General features: G+C 44.9%; 1 protein-coding gene across 1 annotated transcript in view; it reads left to right on the forward strand.

Annotated features, from left to right (window-relative positions):
• Positions 1-1,012: 1,012 nt before the first annotated feature.
• CSPG4 (chondroitin sulfate proteoglycan 4) overlaps positions 1,013-17,843 on the forward strand; it is a 129,752-nt gene continuing 112,921 nt past the window's right edge. Inside the window, exon 1 of the mRNA XM_081838622.1 lies at positions 1,013-1,230. Within this exon, the coding sequence (XP_081694748.1) occupies positions 1,134-1,230 (97 nt within the window). The 5' untranslated portion in view covers positions 1,013-1,133. The remainder of the gene's footprint in view (positions 1,231-17,843) is intronic.

Below are 17,843 nucleotides of genomic sequence, written 5' to 3' on the forward strand. Positions count from 1 at the left end.
GACTCTACCAGGTCAGACAGCTCCTCCCCTGACTCAGATGAGGGGCTAAACTTGTTTCAGTACCATTGCAGATTGCAATGTGGGGGTTCCCATAATTATTGAATCTGCCTCCATTTAAAAGAAAGTAGCCCCTGACTAGTTACTGGTTGGAATGTCTCATCACTTTTAAAGGAAACCAGCAGGGCTGTAGCACAGTGGTAGAGCATCTGCCTTGCATACAGAGTCCCAGAAGCTCCAGGCACCACACTGCAATCCTAGCAAACCACTGGCAGTCAACAGACAGCACTGAGCTAGGTGGACTGTTGGTCTGACTAAGGTAGCTTCCTGTGTTCCCATAGTTTGCAATCTGGCCACCGAAGTCTTTAAGCAAAGTCAGCTCTACTGTTAAACAAGGTCAGGCAACCACCTCAGGTGGCAAGTGCTGAGGGGCAAAGGCAGGGGCAGTAGGCTCTTGGCAGTCCATTCTAAGGTACCTGACTATTCCCATCTGTTGGAGGACAGAGCTGTCCATGCTACATGGCCTCTCCTGGCTCCCACATAGTTAACTCTTAACTACTGACTCTGGTGAAGTAGAGGGTGCTCTCCCATCACCAGCATTCATGTAGGATTCAACTGCCAGTCCCATGGTACACCATGCCCTTTGACTCAGGGAGCAAAACTTATTGGGCCAGCCCTATCTTTATGTATAGACAAACACCATCTCTCTGTAGCCTCAAACAACCTCCCTGAGTTCCTTCACACAGCCATGTCAGAAAGAACCATACCGAAAAACAAAGAGCTGAAAGCCTGGCCAGTTCCCAAAAAGTTATGACAGAGAGGGAAGGAGGCGAAGGAGGAGATATTCAAACAGTTTCTAAATGGGGAAATGGGGAGGGGGAAGAACTAGCCCTTTAAGAAGGGGAACTGACTTGTAACATGAGAGGTATCTGTTTTAACCCAGCCCTGTTTCTGACTGGTGGGGAACTTCAGAACATCCCTCCCTCAGCTGCAAGCTTATTAAATATAGTAGTAGCCGAACCTTCAATTGAAAACAGACAGGCTGTGTCTGTAGCTTGTGCCTCCTTTGCGTGCTTGTTGCTCAGTGTCCAGGGAATGGTCTGAGTGCCGCTCTCTGGCCCATTCCAGGCAATACCATGAGGTCCAGCCTTCCTTCAGTGGTGCCTGTGCTTCTGCCCATGTTCCAGCTTCTGCTACATACACTGCCACTCCATGCAAACCCAGAGTCTGGAGGTAAGCCCCAATCTCTTCTCCTTCCGAAGTTTCAGCCACTTTTTCGGGAGAAAATGTTTGTTTGTCTGGGGGGGGGGCGTATATGGAGCATTTGTCACTGAGACGCATGGATAACAAGCATGCATGCAAAAGGACTCTCAGTGGATTGCTGCAGCATGTAGTTTTGTCCTAAAGCCACAGGATTAGTGAAGGAATGTGTTGAGGAGTTGTATTAGGAAAGCACACAGAGAGGTCATTGACAGGTCTCAGTCACAACTTCCAGAGCCTCTATTATTCAAGCGCTTGGGTCAGGTTTTGTTTTGGAGATGATCTGAATAAGACATGAGAAATGCTTCAATGTGCGGTTGTCAGAGTGAGAGACAGTAGGCACCGTCCTTGAAGGTGCAGCTTCTTTTGATGGATGAGATGAGTTATCTGCCGGAGCCATACCCTTTGGTAAACCTGTTTGTGTCTGTTGAATTGGCTATGTTTGATCCTGAAGAAGTTGACCTAAGAAATTTTACAAGAAATTGGAGCTTTACCCTTTTTTTGCAGACTAAAAGCCACAAGAGCCACCCATAAATGGTTGGTAGCAAATGAACAGTGCCAGCAGTGTGCATTTTGTGTAGGGCTTTCACACACAGGAGCCTTGCTTATGAATGACTTGATGTTTGGAGCTGATTATGGCTTGCAGGCTCCTGTGAAAAACTCTTACACTGGTTACCCAGAAATCTGAATTGTGCTATGAGTTACAGAACCTAGTTCTCCAGTGTGGATCCAGTGCAGGACTCCCAATGGATGTCGGGACTTTAAAAGGAGCATGTTCGTGCACATTGTGGTTGTGTAGAGGAAAGTTAAAGGGTGTGGCCAGTACCTAAAGGCTGTGTGGGATTTCTGATGGTTGTGGCACTATGAATTCCCAATGGCCACATGTTCTTTCTTCTCTTTTATAGAAGTAGTGACTCTTTGGCAATGACCCATATGCATCTTTTGCATCGGAGGAATCAATTAAATCTATCTGTATCACTGGTCTTCAACTGGTGGGTCGGGATGGACTAGTGGGTCGTGGCCTGATTCATGCTGGGTGACAGCAGAGGCACCATTGGTAAAAAATTAAGAAATGACTCCCCAGATGCATGTGTGGGTTAAGAGTGGGTCCTGGGTTTTTCCATGTATAAGATAATGTTTTTTGCTAAATATTGCTAGATTTGCTAAATATTGTTACATTCCCGAAGAAGCTGTCGGAACTGCCAATCCACTTCCATAAACCAGTGTGTGGACTTCAGTGAACCATTACAGGGTGACTGCAGCTGATGTTCTAATATACGGTAGGGGGTGCAGGGTGGCATGGGGGCTGCAGGGCAGCGATCTCCCCCCAAAAGGCAATGACTTTGGGCGATCTTGATGTTTAAAATATTGATTTCTTAATTTAAGGTTCAAGAAAAATAGGGGTTGTCTTATACATGGGAGCATCATACATGGAAAAATATGGTACATTCTTAACACATTGTACTAGTGGCAGTGAAATGTTTTATATTAATTGACTGAGATGGGACTGGAATGTTTGATTGCTTGGGGAACAGAGCAACAGGCTCTGTGAGGACAAGGGAAGTTGTTAGTGTGGTTGAGATTAAAACCTCACATGAATTTCTTTAAGCAGCCTGAGGACTTGAAAGAAGTCCCTGGGAATCAGAGAAGCAAAAGGATTTAGTTGAGATTCCTGCTTTGCAGGGGGCTGGACTAGAGGGCCCTCAGGGAGCCTTCTAGCACTATGCTTCTATGCCTCTATGATGTGGGAAGTCCAGAGGCAAGGAGAGAACAGAAATTGAAGGAATGGTATGTGACTTGAGGCAAAAGACAGAGAAGACAGACATTTTAGTCAAGAAGAGGTTAATCTAAGAGGAAAAGAACTTCACAAGGCTTCAGGTCAGGAGGAGCAATGTTGCGGAAGTTGGTTGAGACAAGGTGGCCCAAAGGAGTGATTGCCAAGTATACATCAGGAATAGCCAGCATGGTGACCTTCAGAAGCCACTGGACTATAATTCCCATCAGCCCCTGCCAGCAAGGCCAATAGACAGTGAGACTTGTACTCCAGGACATCTAAAGGACACCATCTTGGCCACCCCGGCCAAGGGTAGTTCTAGAGTAGCTGCACCAACCTGGTGCCCTCCTGGCTTTCTGAACTACAATTTACATAATAATAATAATAAATTTTATTTATATCCCGCCCTCCCCAGCCGAAGCCGGGCTCAGAGTGGCTAACAACAGTAAAATGATAAAACATTCTAAAATCATTTCATTATAAAATTAATTCCAATCAGATTAATGGCAACCATTGGGCTAGAGTTCTGTGAGGATTGCCAAAGGAGGGCGTCAGGCTGTGCCCTGGCCAAAGGCCTGGTGGAACATCTCTGTCTTGCAGGCCCTGCGGAAAGATGTCAAGTCCTGCAGGGCCCTAGTCTCTTGTGAGAGAGCGTTCCACCAGATCGGAGCCACAGCCGAAAAAGCCCTGGCTCTAGTTGAGGCCAGCCCAACCTCTCTGTGGCCTGGGACCTTCAATATGTTTTTGTTTGAAGACCGTAAGTCATAATCCCTGACCAAGCTGGCTACAGCTGATGGGAATTGTAGTCCAACAACATCAGGATGACACCAGACTGGAGAAGCCTCTGTCACAGAAATTCTCCCCTTTGTGACTTTTACTGTCACTGAATTATTGCAACTGTCAGAAAGCAACAAGGGACCAAAACCAGGGAGGGGGACAAATTTTGAATTGAGCACTCATGTTATTTGTTACGGGCTCCTAGCTTGAATCTAAAAAGTATTCCTAATATACACAAGCTATCTCCAATCTCTGATTTTTGCAGACTCTGAGAGTTTTGTGCCAAACTACCTATAATATAGCCTCATTAAGCTCTGTGAGCTTATTATGGGGAACCTGCCTTAGATGGTAAAGAGCTTATTCCATCTATCCCTTATATGTGACAAGCTAAGCAGAAGAGGTTGTGTGCACTGTTTTTCAAGGGTGGGGGAGGCTTTAGGATAGGCTTAGGCAAATTCATGGAAGAGAAGGATATCAATGGCTACCAACTCATTTATTTATTTATTTATTTATTTATTTATTTATTTATTTATTTATTTAGATGTATACATCTCTTGATTGTAAAAAAACCTCAAAGTGGTTTACAAAAGGTAAAGCCGTAAAATCAAGAAAAATGTACAACCCTACTTTCCAGCTTACAAAACTTAAAATACTTAAGCAGATTAAAATTACCTCTATGTTTTACCTCTGCTGCTGGGGGGTAGAATTGCTCTTACACTCGGGTCCTGCTTGCATGCTTCTCTTGGTTTGGCCACTGTGAGGACAGGATGCTGGGCTTAAAGGAGCCTTTTCTCGGTCCTGCCACCCTCACAATAATGCTTTTTTTGGATACGGGAGAGGGCCTTTCCAGGGGCTGCTCCCAAACTTTGGAACTTCCTTCCTAGAGAAGTTAGACTAGCTCCTCCCGCTTGTTGTCTTTCTGCCAGCTGGTGTATGCTTTGGAGAACTGAACGTTTTTAAGGAAAGGGCTGGTGCTGTGATGTTTTTATTGGAATGATCTGCATAGCTAGATTGAGAGAGTCTGCTAATGTTTAATTGTTTTTAATGATTGCCTGAGTCCCTGTCAGGGAGATGACAACAACAACAACAACAACAACAACAACAACAACAACAACAACAACAACAACAACAACAACAACAACTGGGCTTGATTCAGCAGGACTCTCCTTGAATTCTTATGAGCTCTGCTTAGTTCTGGTACTCAGAACAATCTCCTGTGTTCAAGCAGCTGCTCAGAAGTATAATGTTCTTTCCCTCCTTTTTTCTTTTTCTTTTTTTTCCTTTCTTTCATCTTTATAGTTTTCAAAATAGTTTTGGGTATTTCTGGAAAGTCCAGCCTGTTCATACCTGCCTGTTCTGTGTGGGTGGTGCCATTTTGGCTACATAAGCAACGGCACTTGGAGCCTGTACATCAGAAATAGATGTCTTCTTGCACATGCTTAAAAAGAAGTAATGTTGCGGTTTTTTAAAATGAGATGAGGTGGTAGCACCCTGCTGGGGCAGGATGGAAACAAACAGACTGAACAGACCCATGTTCCTTCTGTGCGGGTTATTGCAAGACAGTAGGCAAACAGGGACATATAATGCCAAACAATTTCCAAAGTGCAGTGCCCATGATTTTTTTTTTTTTTATAATGTTTATTAAGGGTTTTTTTATTACAATATAAAAAAGCAAGCAAAAATATTACATATCATAACATATTTTCTTATCTCCTTTGGACTTCCTCACATCTCCCGCTCCTGCGTTCCAAATTATAAAAATTAAACCAGCAATTTATCACCTTATCTCCATCCTTACTATCTAATTTTCCAATGTTATATCTCAAATTTAGATACGTTTATTTCACTCCTTAAAAAATTAAACTTAGCCTAATAATTATCTAAAAATTTGTTTTTTCTTGAATTTGACTTATCTTCATAGTTCACTTCGTCTGTTTCAATGGTGCCAAATTGTTTATAATCAAGCATCCTGCTTAACATTCATACATTTTACAATATTTTTGCAAGTAAATCTTAAATTTTTTCCAGTCTTCTTCTACCGTCTCCTCTCCCAGGTCTCGGATTCTGCCAGTCATCTCAGCCAGTTCCATGTAGTCTATCAGTTGCATCTGCCATTCTTCCAGTGTGGGTAGATCTTGGGTTTTCCAATGCTTAGCGACAAGTATCCTTGCTGCTGTTGTTGCATACATAAAAAATGTTTGGTCCTTCTTTAGCACCCCTTGGCCGACAATCCCCAAAAGGAAGGCCTCTGGTTTCTTAGGGAAGGTATACTTAAATACCTTTTTCAGCTCATTATATATCATTTCCCAGAAAGCCTTCACTCTAGGGCAAGTCCACCAAAGGTGAAAGAACGTTCCTTCATTTTCCTTACATTTCCAACATTTGTTATCAGACAAGTGGTATATTTTTGCAAGTTTGACTGGGGTCATGTACCATCTATATATCATTTTCATTACATTTTCTTTCAAAGCATTACATGCAGTGAAATTCAGCCCAGTAGTCCACAACCTTTCCCAGTCCTCAAACATAATATTATACCCAATGTCCTGTGCCCACTTTATCATAGCCGATTTAACCGTTTCATCTTGTGTGTTCCATTTTAACAGCAAGTTTTACATTCTTGAAAGTACCTTAGTCTTAGGCTCTAACAATTCCGTTTCTAACTTCGATTTTTCCACCTGGAATCCTAACTTTTTATCAAGTTTGAAGACTTCTTTAATCTGAGCGTAATGTAACCAATCTCGGACTTTGTCTTTCAGCAGTGCCCATGATTTCCCATATGACAGTTTGCATAACTTGACACTGCTGGCATATGGCTGTCCCGTTGCCTCCCTTTTACTGTCCTCGTTTCTCTTCCATCCTCTCCTCTGACTTTGCCAGGGCAGCTACAACCAAGAGAAGATGCAACCTCATCCATCTTGGAAGCAGCATGACATGGCCATGTGGTTCTGGGTCCTTTCAGAGAGTCTCAGCAGCACCTTTCCTTAAATATAGCTTTGGCTTTCATACTCTCCACCTGTTGCCCATAATGCAGGCTCTCCCTCTCTCTCCCTCTCTCTCCGCACCCACCCACCTAAACCTGTTTTATACTGACTCAGACCATCAAGTTCATTGTTGGCAACACTGGCTGGCAGTGTCTCTCCAGGCTTTCAGACAGGATTTTTCCCCAGACCTTCCAGAAGATTATCAGGGATTGAATCATCTTCCTGCATGCAAATCAGGTGTCCTACCACTGACTATGGCCACACCCAGTGGTGAAGCTGCATGCTCCAGCACTGCTGGGTGTGTGGCTGATGTGCATCCTGGGGGCATGGCGCCCAGCGCGGTGGGGAATAGTAACAAAACTGCATGCTCCGGCACTGGGAGCAGAGAGCAGGTGGGGGCATGGCTTGCAGCACGTCGCCAGCGGGGGTGTGGTGTGCAGCCCGGGGTTTGTGTTGAGTGAACACACACCCAGGCTGCCTCCTCTCTGGAACTATAATATGAATGTATATTTAGAGACACAGAGGGCTGTGGAAAATGGGTGTCCAGGTTCCCTTGGGGAGAGATAAAGAGACACATTCCTAATATGACAACATTTCTCCGCTGTCCTCTCCTCAGCCACCCCCGCCCCAGTTCCCAGAGGAAAAAACACTGAGCCCTGAAATTCTGTGGGACAGGATATATAAAATCAGGCTGCCGGCAAACTGGAGTCAGGCAAGCATGGTCTGTTTTAGAAAGACAGGCAAAGAGGTGAACAAAAGAATTTATCCCGTGACCCCTCAAAAGCTGGGAGAACTTTTATTTCCTGATTTCTCACATTCAGTTCATTGGTGGGAAAGACCTGCATTTCATTAATACACAATCTATTGGCAACCAGCTTCGAATCCCTTGCTCTCAAGAGTGTCATCTCAACGCTCCATCTGTCTTAGGCCTCATCAGCTTCAGTACCTCTGGTGCAGGCAAGATAATAGTAATTTAAATATAATACATTAGCCAGGGTTGGGGGTTTTTTGGGGGGTGGAGCCTTTTTAAAAAAACTTTTTGCAACAGCTCCGCTGGCTACCAGTCTGTTTCTGGGCACAATTCAAAGTTCTGGTTATGACCTATAAAGAGCTACATGGCTTAGTCTGGGCTATCTGGAAGACTGTATTCTCACATACAAACCTGCCTGGAGATCTTCTGGGCAGGCCCTTTTCTCAGTCCCATAACCTTCACAGGCACGTTTGGTGGAGATGTAGGGGAGGACCTTTTTGGTGGCTGCTCCCAGACTTTGAAACTTCCTCCCTAGAGAGGCCAGCACCAGACTGGCTCCCTCCTTGATGTCTTTCTGCTGGCAAATGAAGACTTTCTTGTTCCAACAGGCTTTGAGCCCTGACTAGGGTTTGGGGGGTGGGTGGGTTTAAGGAATGGACCTTTAATAGTGCTGTGCTATTTTTATCATCTGTATTTAATAAATTTGTTTTTTAAAATCTTTTGTTACAGATTTAATGATAATGTTTTTAGTTTTTAGGTTTTTTGTATTTTACTTCTCTTGTTTTAATTTGTGTAAGCTGCCTTGAGTCCTGGTCTGGGGAAAAGGCAGGATCATAATCATAACCATATCATAATCATAATACCCTGAAGCAAGGGACCTTGTCAATTTCTATAAAGTCCATTAACTAGGATTAAAATGGCACAGAACAGGGGTGGGTAAGCTTCAGACTCATTGCATCTCATTGAGCTCTCAGTCCTTTCACACAAAAACCCGCTCCTTAATTCTAGCAGACAAATTATTAGATGGGGGAAAGTCATTTGCTGTTGCTATTGCGAGTCAACCCTGAGATTTTCCAGGAAATCCTGGTCTGCCTTCTTCCCATCCGCAATATAGAATCATGAGATTCCAGAGCTGGAAGTGACCTTAGAGCTCACCTGGCCTAGCCTGCCAATCAGCAGGGATGCTCAAAACAAAACAAATTCCTTCCAGTAGCACCTTAAAGACCAACTAAGTCAGTTCTTGGTATGAGCTTTCGTGTGCATGCACACTTCTTCAGATACACTGAAACAGAAGTTTCCAGACCCTTCTATATAGTGAGAAGGTGGGGAGGGGTATTACTCAGAAGGGTGGTGGGAATGGGTGATTGGCAGATAGCTGTGATGAGCCTGTTGACGACTCTTAACGACTGCAATAGGTCTTACAGGAAAAAGCAAGGGGTGAAAAGGTGAAAAATGGCTTTGTCATGTATAATGAGATAAGAATCCAAGGTCTTTGTTCAGGGATGCTGTCATTGCATCCTGCTGAAGAATTTTCTTGAGGAAATAACAAAATCCTGTAGAAATGTGGAGAACTGAATTTTAGATTGTGGGAAAAAACCAAGAAACAGAGAGAGCTGAAATGGACCCACCCTTCTTTCCCTAACCCACATCACTCCATGCACTGCACTGCAAAAGAAAAGGAGAAACCAGTGCAAATTAAAAATGAGAGCAACAGCACACAAAAGCCACAATATTCTCAACTCAAATTTACAGCTGACTCATGACCCACAAAAGTTGGCCTTGGAGATGATATGAGTCATGGGGGCTTCCAAATAGGGAACATGCATTTTGAATGTACCCATTATTTTCTTCCCTCGTAGCCCTGCCTCACCCAAATCCTTGTTCCAGCTTTTATTGCACAGAGCTGCTCAGAGGGGGTTTGGCTTCTGCCCTGTTCATGCTGTTGGCTGCTCTGCCCTGCTGCCAATGGCTGCTGGGTGTCGCTGGGGAAGTCTCCAGTAGCGTTGCTGGAGTGCGGGGGTGGGGAGAATGACAAGAGGGTCTGGGTCTTTGGAAGAAGGAGGGATGGAAAGTATGTATTAAGTTCAATTGATAGTTTTTTTTTAAAAAAATCTGCCTTTTCCTCTACTGGGAAAAAGTTTTGAAAAACATATAGTGGGCCAGGGTGGGGATCCTTTCTTAGTTCGAGAGCCACATTCCCCTATGGGCAACCTTCCAGGGGCTATGTACCTCTAGTGGGAGGAGCCAGAAGCAAAGGTAGGCAGAGCAACAAACATACATTTTACCTTTCCTTGTGTGGCTAGTTTCTACATACGCTCACACATCCAAATGTATCCTCCATGCATCCAGGCAAGCAGAAGGTGTAATTATAGGAAGCTGCCTTCTACTGAGTCAGACCATTGGTCCATTGCTTGTACTGACTGACCGAAGTTCTCCAGGGTTTCAGGCAGGAATATCTCCCAGCCCTACCTGGAGTTGCTGGGAGCTGAGCCTTCTGCTTACAAGGCAGGTGCTCAGCCACTGGGTTATGGACCTTGTCAGATCTCGATGGCATATTTCATCCAGGCAAGCACACTCAATGGATGCCAATGAGAGGTGTGTCCTGTACAAAGCCAAGGGGGTTGTATGTGTGTACACATCTACATAACACGTTTAAATCACAAGGCTTTCCCCTCCAAAATCTTGGGAACTGTAGTTTAGCCTGCACAGAGCTGCAGTTCCCAGCACCTTTAACAAACAACATTTCTCGTGATTCTTTGGGGGTTGTGGAAAATGCATCAAAATTGCTTTAAATGTCTGGTGTGTACACAGCCTTTAAAAGAAGCATCCAGTTAGGCACTGAGGGAAGCTAGATACCAGACTAAGTAGACTCTTGGTCTGATCCAGGATGATACTTCATGTATTTTTATGGGCAAAAGAGGCTGGCAGAGAAGGGTCAGGCATTCACATGCACTCTGCTCCACCTCTGCTTCAAAGCAACGCCCCTGCAGGTGTTTTGCAAGGAGAAGGGGCTACCTGGGACTCCTGTACCTCTGTCCATAATGTACTATACAGTTTGCCATTTCAAAGCCCCCTCAAAATATCTGACCAGAGATAATGCTGGGGAAAAATAACTCCATTATTTTCAGTGGGCCTGTGCGCATCATTGGATACTGCTTCAGTTATAGCCCCTTCAACATTGCTTTGTCTCTAGCCTTGCATTTACACAATGTACAGGGTTGAGCAGCCAGACACCTTCCTTTCCCCAGGTCTAAATTATATCTCCAAAAGTTCATTTCCTTCTCTCTTATTTAAAACCACATTCTTTAATCGGTGCCACGTCATGTTGCCAAGCTGATAAGAGTTGTGGGATCTCTTGACATATTGCAGCCAGAGGCTGTTTAGTAAGGGGTTGGGGGTATTTGAAAAGCGGTATTTCAATCTTGGTACAGCAGATGTGTCAGAGCCACCCGTGGTCCCAGCTCACAAGAGACCAAAGTCCAGTCCGGCTTATGTACAAAAGCTTTTATTGAAGAACATTCTTAGCTTTACATCCGAGCTCTGTGGCTCTACGTCCGTTACGCTTAGACCGCTGAAGTCCCCTCTGAGTCAGTCCCGCCTCTACACCAGTTTAAGAGGCTTGTACTGGTCCACCTCTTCCTCTCCTTCCTTTTCCGCAGGGCCTTTCTGCCCCCCTGTGTTCTCTCCCTTCGGGCCTCTCCAGAGGCTGAATCCTCTGGCGCCTGCTCCCCCCTCCTTCGCGCTTTGGAACCAGGCTCCTCCCCAGGACTCTCTTCACTTCCGCGCGCCTCCCATTTTGAACTTGGCGCGCGTACGTTGCTCCTGACCTTCCCTTCGACAGTTACACTGCTCTCGGTACTACTCCCCGCCCCTTCTGGCAGGACGTCTTGCCCCGATCTCCTTCCCCTCTTTGCTTCCTGTTCTGCTCCTTCTGGCACACTGGTCACTCCACCCCCTTCACTCCGTTCCGGCGGAGAAGCCGGTCCCGATCTCCAGCTCCCCCTGGGGGTTCCCCCTTCGTTCCCCTGCTCCTGACTGCTTCCCCCTCTAGCTCCCCTTGGCTTGACCAGGGGGGCTCCCTTTTGGGAGTCCTCCGATTCACTGGACGGACTCATGGACAATCTTGGGTCATTGTCGTCCTCTTCCTCGTCACCCTGGAATCCTTCCCCCTCGCTCTCTGTCTCCTCCCTCATCTGCGCCTCTCTCCCTGAACCCCTGACAAGATGACTCTAAATCATGGAAACATTTCTGCTATCTTTCTCCCCCGCCCCCACAACTTTCTGTTAGGTTGAATTTATGGGAGGCAATTTGAGAACCAAATCTGATACAGCAAATAACATAGCGAAAAGAGAAAATTATATACCTCTTGCTAGAGCGCTGAAGGCAATGGACTTTCTCTTGCCATAACAAATGGGAACAGGAGCATGACCCATTCTTAAGGCTCAGATTATTGTCAGGAGGGTTTGGGGCTGTAAATTATATGCTGAGCTTGTCTAGAAACCAGCCAATATATAAACCAAATAAAGCTTTATCATGTAGCAAAAATATTGCCTTACAACATATGGTAAACATCCAAACAGATTCAGTGGGACACTACAATGTATTCATAAAAGGATCATCTGTTCTAGGGACGTCATAAAAATGGCATCAAAATGGGAAATGGTACCAGAAATTGCATCAGTTTGTGTGCTGATCCACAAAAAGGAACAGGAAAAAGGCAATCAAATACACAAATTCCTAATTTTAAGTGCATTGGACTTATGTGATTTCAACCATATGCAGTTGAAGGTGGGCTGGTTGAAGTTGTGCAAGTCCCAAGCAAGGTGGAGAACCTCAATGCTCCTTTTGTGCTAGGTCTGCTGGGGTTACCTGGTGAGAAATGAGCTTTTAAGGGGGTGGGCAAGGCTCACTCAGCACACTGGCTCTGGAAGACCCTGGGATGCTCTTGTGAAATCTCATGGGACAATCCAAGTTCCTGAGAGACCTCAAGCGAGCATCCCCAGCCTTCCAGAGGGGCAGGAAAGAGGGAGAAACTGAATTCAGTTTACATTTAAAGATGAAACTATCAAATATGCACTTTCTAAAACAACATGAGAACTAGCATGCAGCCATTCCTCAAAATTCTCACTTATATGAACTTTGCAATTCAATTCTCCAGCCAACCTAGCAAATTTGCATGAGGATTAAAACAAAACAACAACAGCAACAAATACCAATTCTGGTAGAAATCTAGAGAACTGAATTTAAGATTGGCGGTGGGTGGGGAAATGAGACACTGAGTGAACTGAGGTGTAAACTACCATTTCCAGAATTCTTTGGGGGAAGCCACATGCAGGAGGTAGAACTACATGACCCTTGGGGTAACCTCCAACTCCATAATGCTATGGCTCTATGGAATGTATGGAATGGATGAGACATGAGAGTTTATCCACATTTACCTTTTGCATTGCTCTTTCCAGGCACAGTTCTGTGTCTTAACTTTTTTTTTTTTAACCCACTCTTTAGCGCTCAATCAGAGCAAATGTCCATTTGAGTATTCTGTGGGTTGCCATTTGCTCTGACTGAAAAAAAGGGTGCTTGGACACAGCTTTAAATTGCAGACTGTGCCTACAATGAACTGAGAAAAGGTAACTGTGGACAAACCTTTAGTATTTGTGGTGACGGGGGGAGGAATTGGAGTATCCTGGGAAAGGGCATAGCTGGCTGGAATGGGACAACCACATGCTCCTTCTGATGGTGACATTGTATAGAAATAGGCACTGCTTTTTTCTGGGGGGGACGCAGTGGGACGCATTCCCCTAAACATTTTGTGAATCTAAGTTTGGCCTCATTGAGGGGCAGTATTTCAACATGAGCAGGAAAATGAGAGTACCCCTAAGCAATTTTTTTAATAAAAAAAGCACTGGAAATAGGGGAGGGGGCAGAAATAGGGGAAAGCCCCAGGTCCAGTTCCCAGCATCTCCAAGCAGAGCTAGGAAAGACCCAATTTTTCATTCCTAGAGAGCCACTATCAGCCATTGTCCATAATCCTGAGCTGGATGGACCATCAGGCTGACTCATCCACACTTCCAGTTTCCCAACTGCTTCCCCCCCAAAAAACCTGCTGTTTACTGCTGAATCAGAGCAACATCAATTGAGTTAGCACTGAAGAGTGGGTTTTCTGGGAGAAAGTAGCAGGGCAAAGGCAAAAACCACTCAGACTTGGTTGGACCAATCCTTTTTAGGCATGGGATGAGTGGAAGTGAGGCTGAGCCCTCAGTGTAAGGCATCTCCATAGCTTCTTGTTCCTAATTTCTTCTGGCTTTGCATGACCTTCCAACTGCTTAAATGGATGTCTCTTTTATCCGGCAGAATTTTCCCATTCCAAGGTGTAATAATAATAATAATAATAAATATTTATACCCCACTCATCTGGCTGGGTTTCCCCAGCCACTCTGGATGGATTACAACACATATAAAACCACAGAGACAATAATAATAATAATAATAATAATAATAATAATAATAATAATAATAATAATAATTGTAGGGACTGGGAACAATGCTTGAAAAGAAAAAGCCAACAGAATATAAATAAACCACATATACAAGCTAAAGTATAATGCAATCCATCTGTTTTTCTGTAAACTCATAAACTAGTGACTGTTTAATACTGGCAGGGGAATTTCCCCCTGGCTAGTGTACATCTTGCAACATTTTAAGAAAATGCTTAGGCTTGGACTGGCAACTCTCCAGGGACAGGGAAATCTAGAAGGGAGTGAATGCCACTTGGTGATAAGCAGAGGGCAAGACTGCACCTCTGGGAGATCACCAAAGAAAGCAGGGACTAGACAGGCCAGGAATAAATATGTTGACCAGAAAGTCTGGATAAGGCAGAGGTAGGAAACCTTTGGTCCTCCAATGCCCCTCAACCCCAGTCAATGTGGCCAATGATCAGGGATGACGAGAGATGTAGTCCAACAACATCTGAAGTGCCACAGGTTCTCCACCCTTGATTTAGATCAAACCCACTTGGCAATCCTAACCAACTGCACCCTGCACCCCTCTGCTTCTGGTTCACCTCTGGCTTTGCCCATGCTATCAATGTCTATCAGCCATGGTGACTATCTTCTGTTTCCACTATCAATGTCAGAGGCAGTGAATATCAGTAGTTGGGAATCGTAAGTGAGTAGAGTGCTCTTGCACTTTGGTCCTGCTTTTGAGCTTACTAGACACATCTGGTATTTATCTGTCTATCTCTCTTGGGCAAAAGTGCAAATTCTTGAGGTCAGACAGGGCCCCAGTCATGTCTTTGCCTATCTAAGCTGGTCAATTAAAACCCAGATACAAATAATAGTAAAGATCATTCCCAGATTAAGCCCATATAGATCCTGGTTAGGAACATTCAGCTTGCAATTAATTCACTTTCTGTTGCTAAAAATAAGAGTGAGATAAACATATCCCAGCTAGATTCCCACGATATCTGGTTGCTGTCTCACACCATTTCTTTTCCCCACTGTTTCCCATCAGCTGGAAACTCTTCAGCTCCCTTAGAACTCCAGCCTCAAAAACATGTGGTGCACTGAGGGGGCAGGCAGAGTGAGAAGGAACTATAAATCACTTTGATTGTTCCAAGTAGCACAGAAATTTCAATCAGTATCACGGCCCATTGTTTGGCAGGAGCTTGTCTAACCTTTCATTCTGCAATGAGCATAAGCTGGAGTTTTAACAAAGCCATAAGGCCTGTTAAAAGAAGCATGCCAGCCTGCACAAAAAGTCACCCATTTGTAAAACCATGAAGGCATAGCAATAATCATCTGCAGTAATAATTCCAACAGCAACAGAAGAGTTGTACATAAGAAGGTAAAAATTGTGCATGTGCGTATTTTATAAAATAGTGGAGGGTAAACAGAGCAATAATGTGAATGCCATCTCCCCAAACCTGCTGCTCCCCAGATGCCAGGAGTGCCAACGACTCCACGACCATGGGTGCCTGGGGCCATGGGTGCCATGCAGCATACATGGCACTAGCACCGAAACTCCCCTTTCCCTCTTTCATTTCCCATCATCCTCTCATTCCACCCACCTCCTGGGATATATCTGGGATGTGGCCCAAGAGAAACAGGCTTATCATTTGCACCCTCAAAGCAGAGAGATAAAATGCTGGAGACCAAATGGAATGGAGACCAAAATGAGGCAGACCCTGGGGAAGAAAAGGAGGGATAGGCTTGCCCCCAGAGGAAATTGCATCCAGTGTGGTTTGGCAGAAAACTTGAACTTGTGAAGGGTCTTGTAAGGAAGGCGGCGGCAGCGGCAGCAGGGTCACCAGAGGGCTGGTGTGTTTAACATTATGTCCTGCCAGGTCTCTTAGACACACCATCACCAAGAGACAGGCCAGGGGCCATGATCCATCCAGCCTGTATGAGGAGGAGCCTCCCTCCTGCTCCAAGAGACGTGCTACTCTGATCCTGTGGCTTTTCCTGGGCTTGACTTGGGTCCAATACGATACGATACGATACAATATCTTTATTGTCATTGTCCCTTGCGGAACAATGAAATTGAAAACTACATATAACTACATAAAAACTACATAAAACTACCACAAAACTACATAAAACTACTACAAAACTACATAAAACATTCAAAAACCCCTAAAAACTCTAAAACCCCATTTTAAAATACACTATACTACAGAGACCCCTTATGCTGCATTTCAAACCAGAATTGCATTAGCGTAGAAACTGTTTTTCAGGCGGCTAGTCCTGGCCTTTATAACCCTATACCTTCTTCCAGAAGGCAGAAGCTGAAAGAGATCATTTCTGGGGTGCGTACTATCATGTGCTATCTCTGCCGCTTTCCTATGGCACCTGGCAGCATAGATTTGATCTAAGGTGGGAAGAGTGCACCCAATAATTCTCTCTGCAGTCTTTACAACCCTGGATAGCATTGTTTTTTCCCTGGCCGTGCAGCTCCCAAACCACACACACAGACCATAAGTTAGTACGCTCTTCACAGTGCAATGGTAGAATGCCATCAACAGGTCCTTTGAGAGATTGTTTTTCCGGAGGATTCTCAGAAAATATAACCTCTGCTGTGCTCTCTTCACCAGGTCTTTGCTGTTCTCTCCCCAGGTTAGGTTGTCTCTCAACTCCATTCCCAGAAATCGGGAATAAGGACAACTGCAGCGTGAACATCAGACCAGGGATTCTCAGAGACCCCCCCCCATCATATTCTATCAGCATCTTCAGCCCTGCCTGTGTGTTTGAATCCCCAACACGATTAGAACTGCATGCAGGAGAGCAGGAGCAGGCATGCTAGCAGCAGGTCTGCTGTCACCCTCCATGAGCTGGAGGGCTGAATGTCTCCAGCGGGGAGTCTGCTCTGCTAACGTAACCTCCTTCTGGAGTTTAGAATCTTGGGTTTTCCATGAGTTGAGATGGGGTATCCATTGCAAACATTCAGTCCTCCAACTTGTGGAGGATGATGGAGGACTAGCATGCTCACCTCTGCTCTCCCACGCGTGATTCCAGGTGGGTGGGGGATCTGAATATCCAAATAGGTATTTGCTTACTGCTCAGTATTCATGCTTCAGTAACAGCTGAGGGTTGAATTTCCTCTTGGGAAAAGCGTTCAGGGGCCACAGCCCCCAACGCCATGTGCACCCCATATGTAGGCATCACATTCTCTTTCTCTCTCACACACACCAATTACACACACCATTCTCTCCCCTACAACCACAGGTGCCAACTCCCCCAGGAAGGGACCGGGCACCCACAAATTTTGGTGCCAGGGCCATACATGCTGCATGGCACCCACAGTACTGGGCACCCAGAGTCACAGGGTCAAGTTGGCACTCCTGCCTAGAACCCCTTTGTACCCATGACAGTATATTCCCTTACTAAAATTAAGCAGTTCTGGGTTTAGTGAAGACTGCCCAAGAACTCCATGTACACCATTTCAAGTACCAAGGAAAAAAGACTGGATTTAATGGTGTCCATATGAGTGTCCACATGTTGCATCCAATGAATGTACAATCCTAGTACAAAACAGCAAATCAGCAAGTATCTACTCTTTCACACAAACATGAGCCAAGCACCTGCGTAGACACTTCAGTACAACATGTGAACAAGCCTTTGGATGCCGGCAAATGCCCAATATCGCTATCCTCTGGATTCAGCCCTGCTTGTGAAATATGTGACCTTCTACAACTTCTTGAGTTTTAATCCATTTTTGATAGCATTCAATAGCTTACATATGCTTCAGGTTACAGACTCCGCTAACCCAGAAATAGTACCTCGGGTTAAGAACTTTGCTTCAGGAT

This window comes from Podarcis erhardii (genome assembly GCF_964252035.2).
Source record: "Podarcis erhardii genome assembly, chromosome: 14".
In the NCBI taxonomy this organism is placed as follows: Eukaryota; Metazoa; Chordata; class Lepidosauria; order Squamata; family Lacertidae; genus Podarcis; species Podarcis erhardii.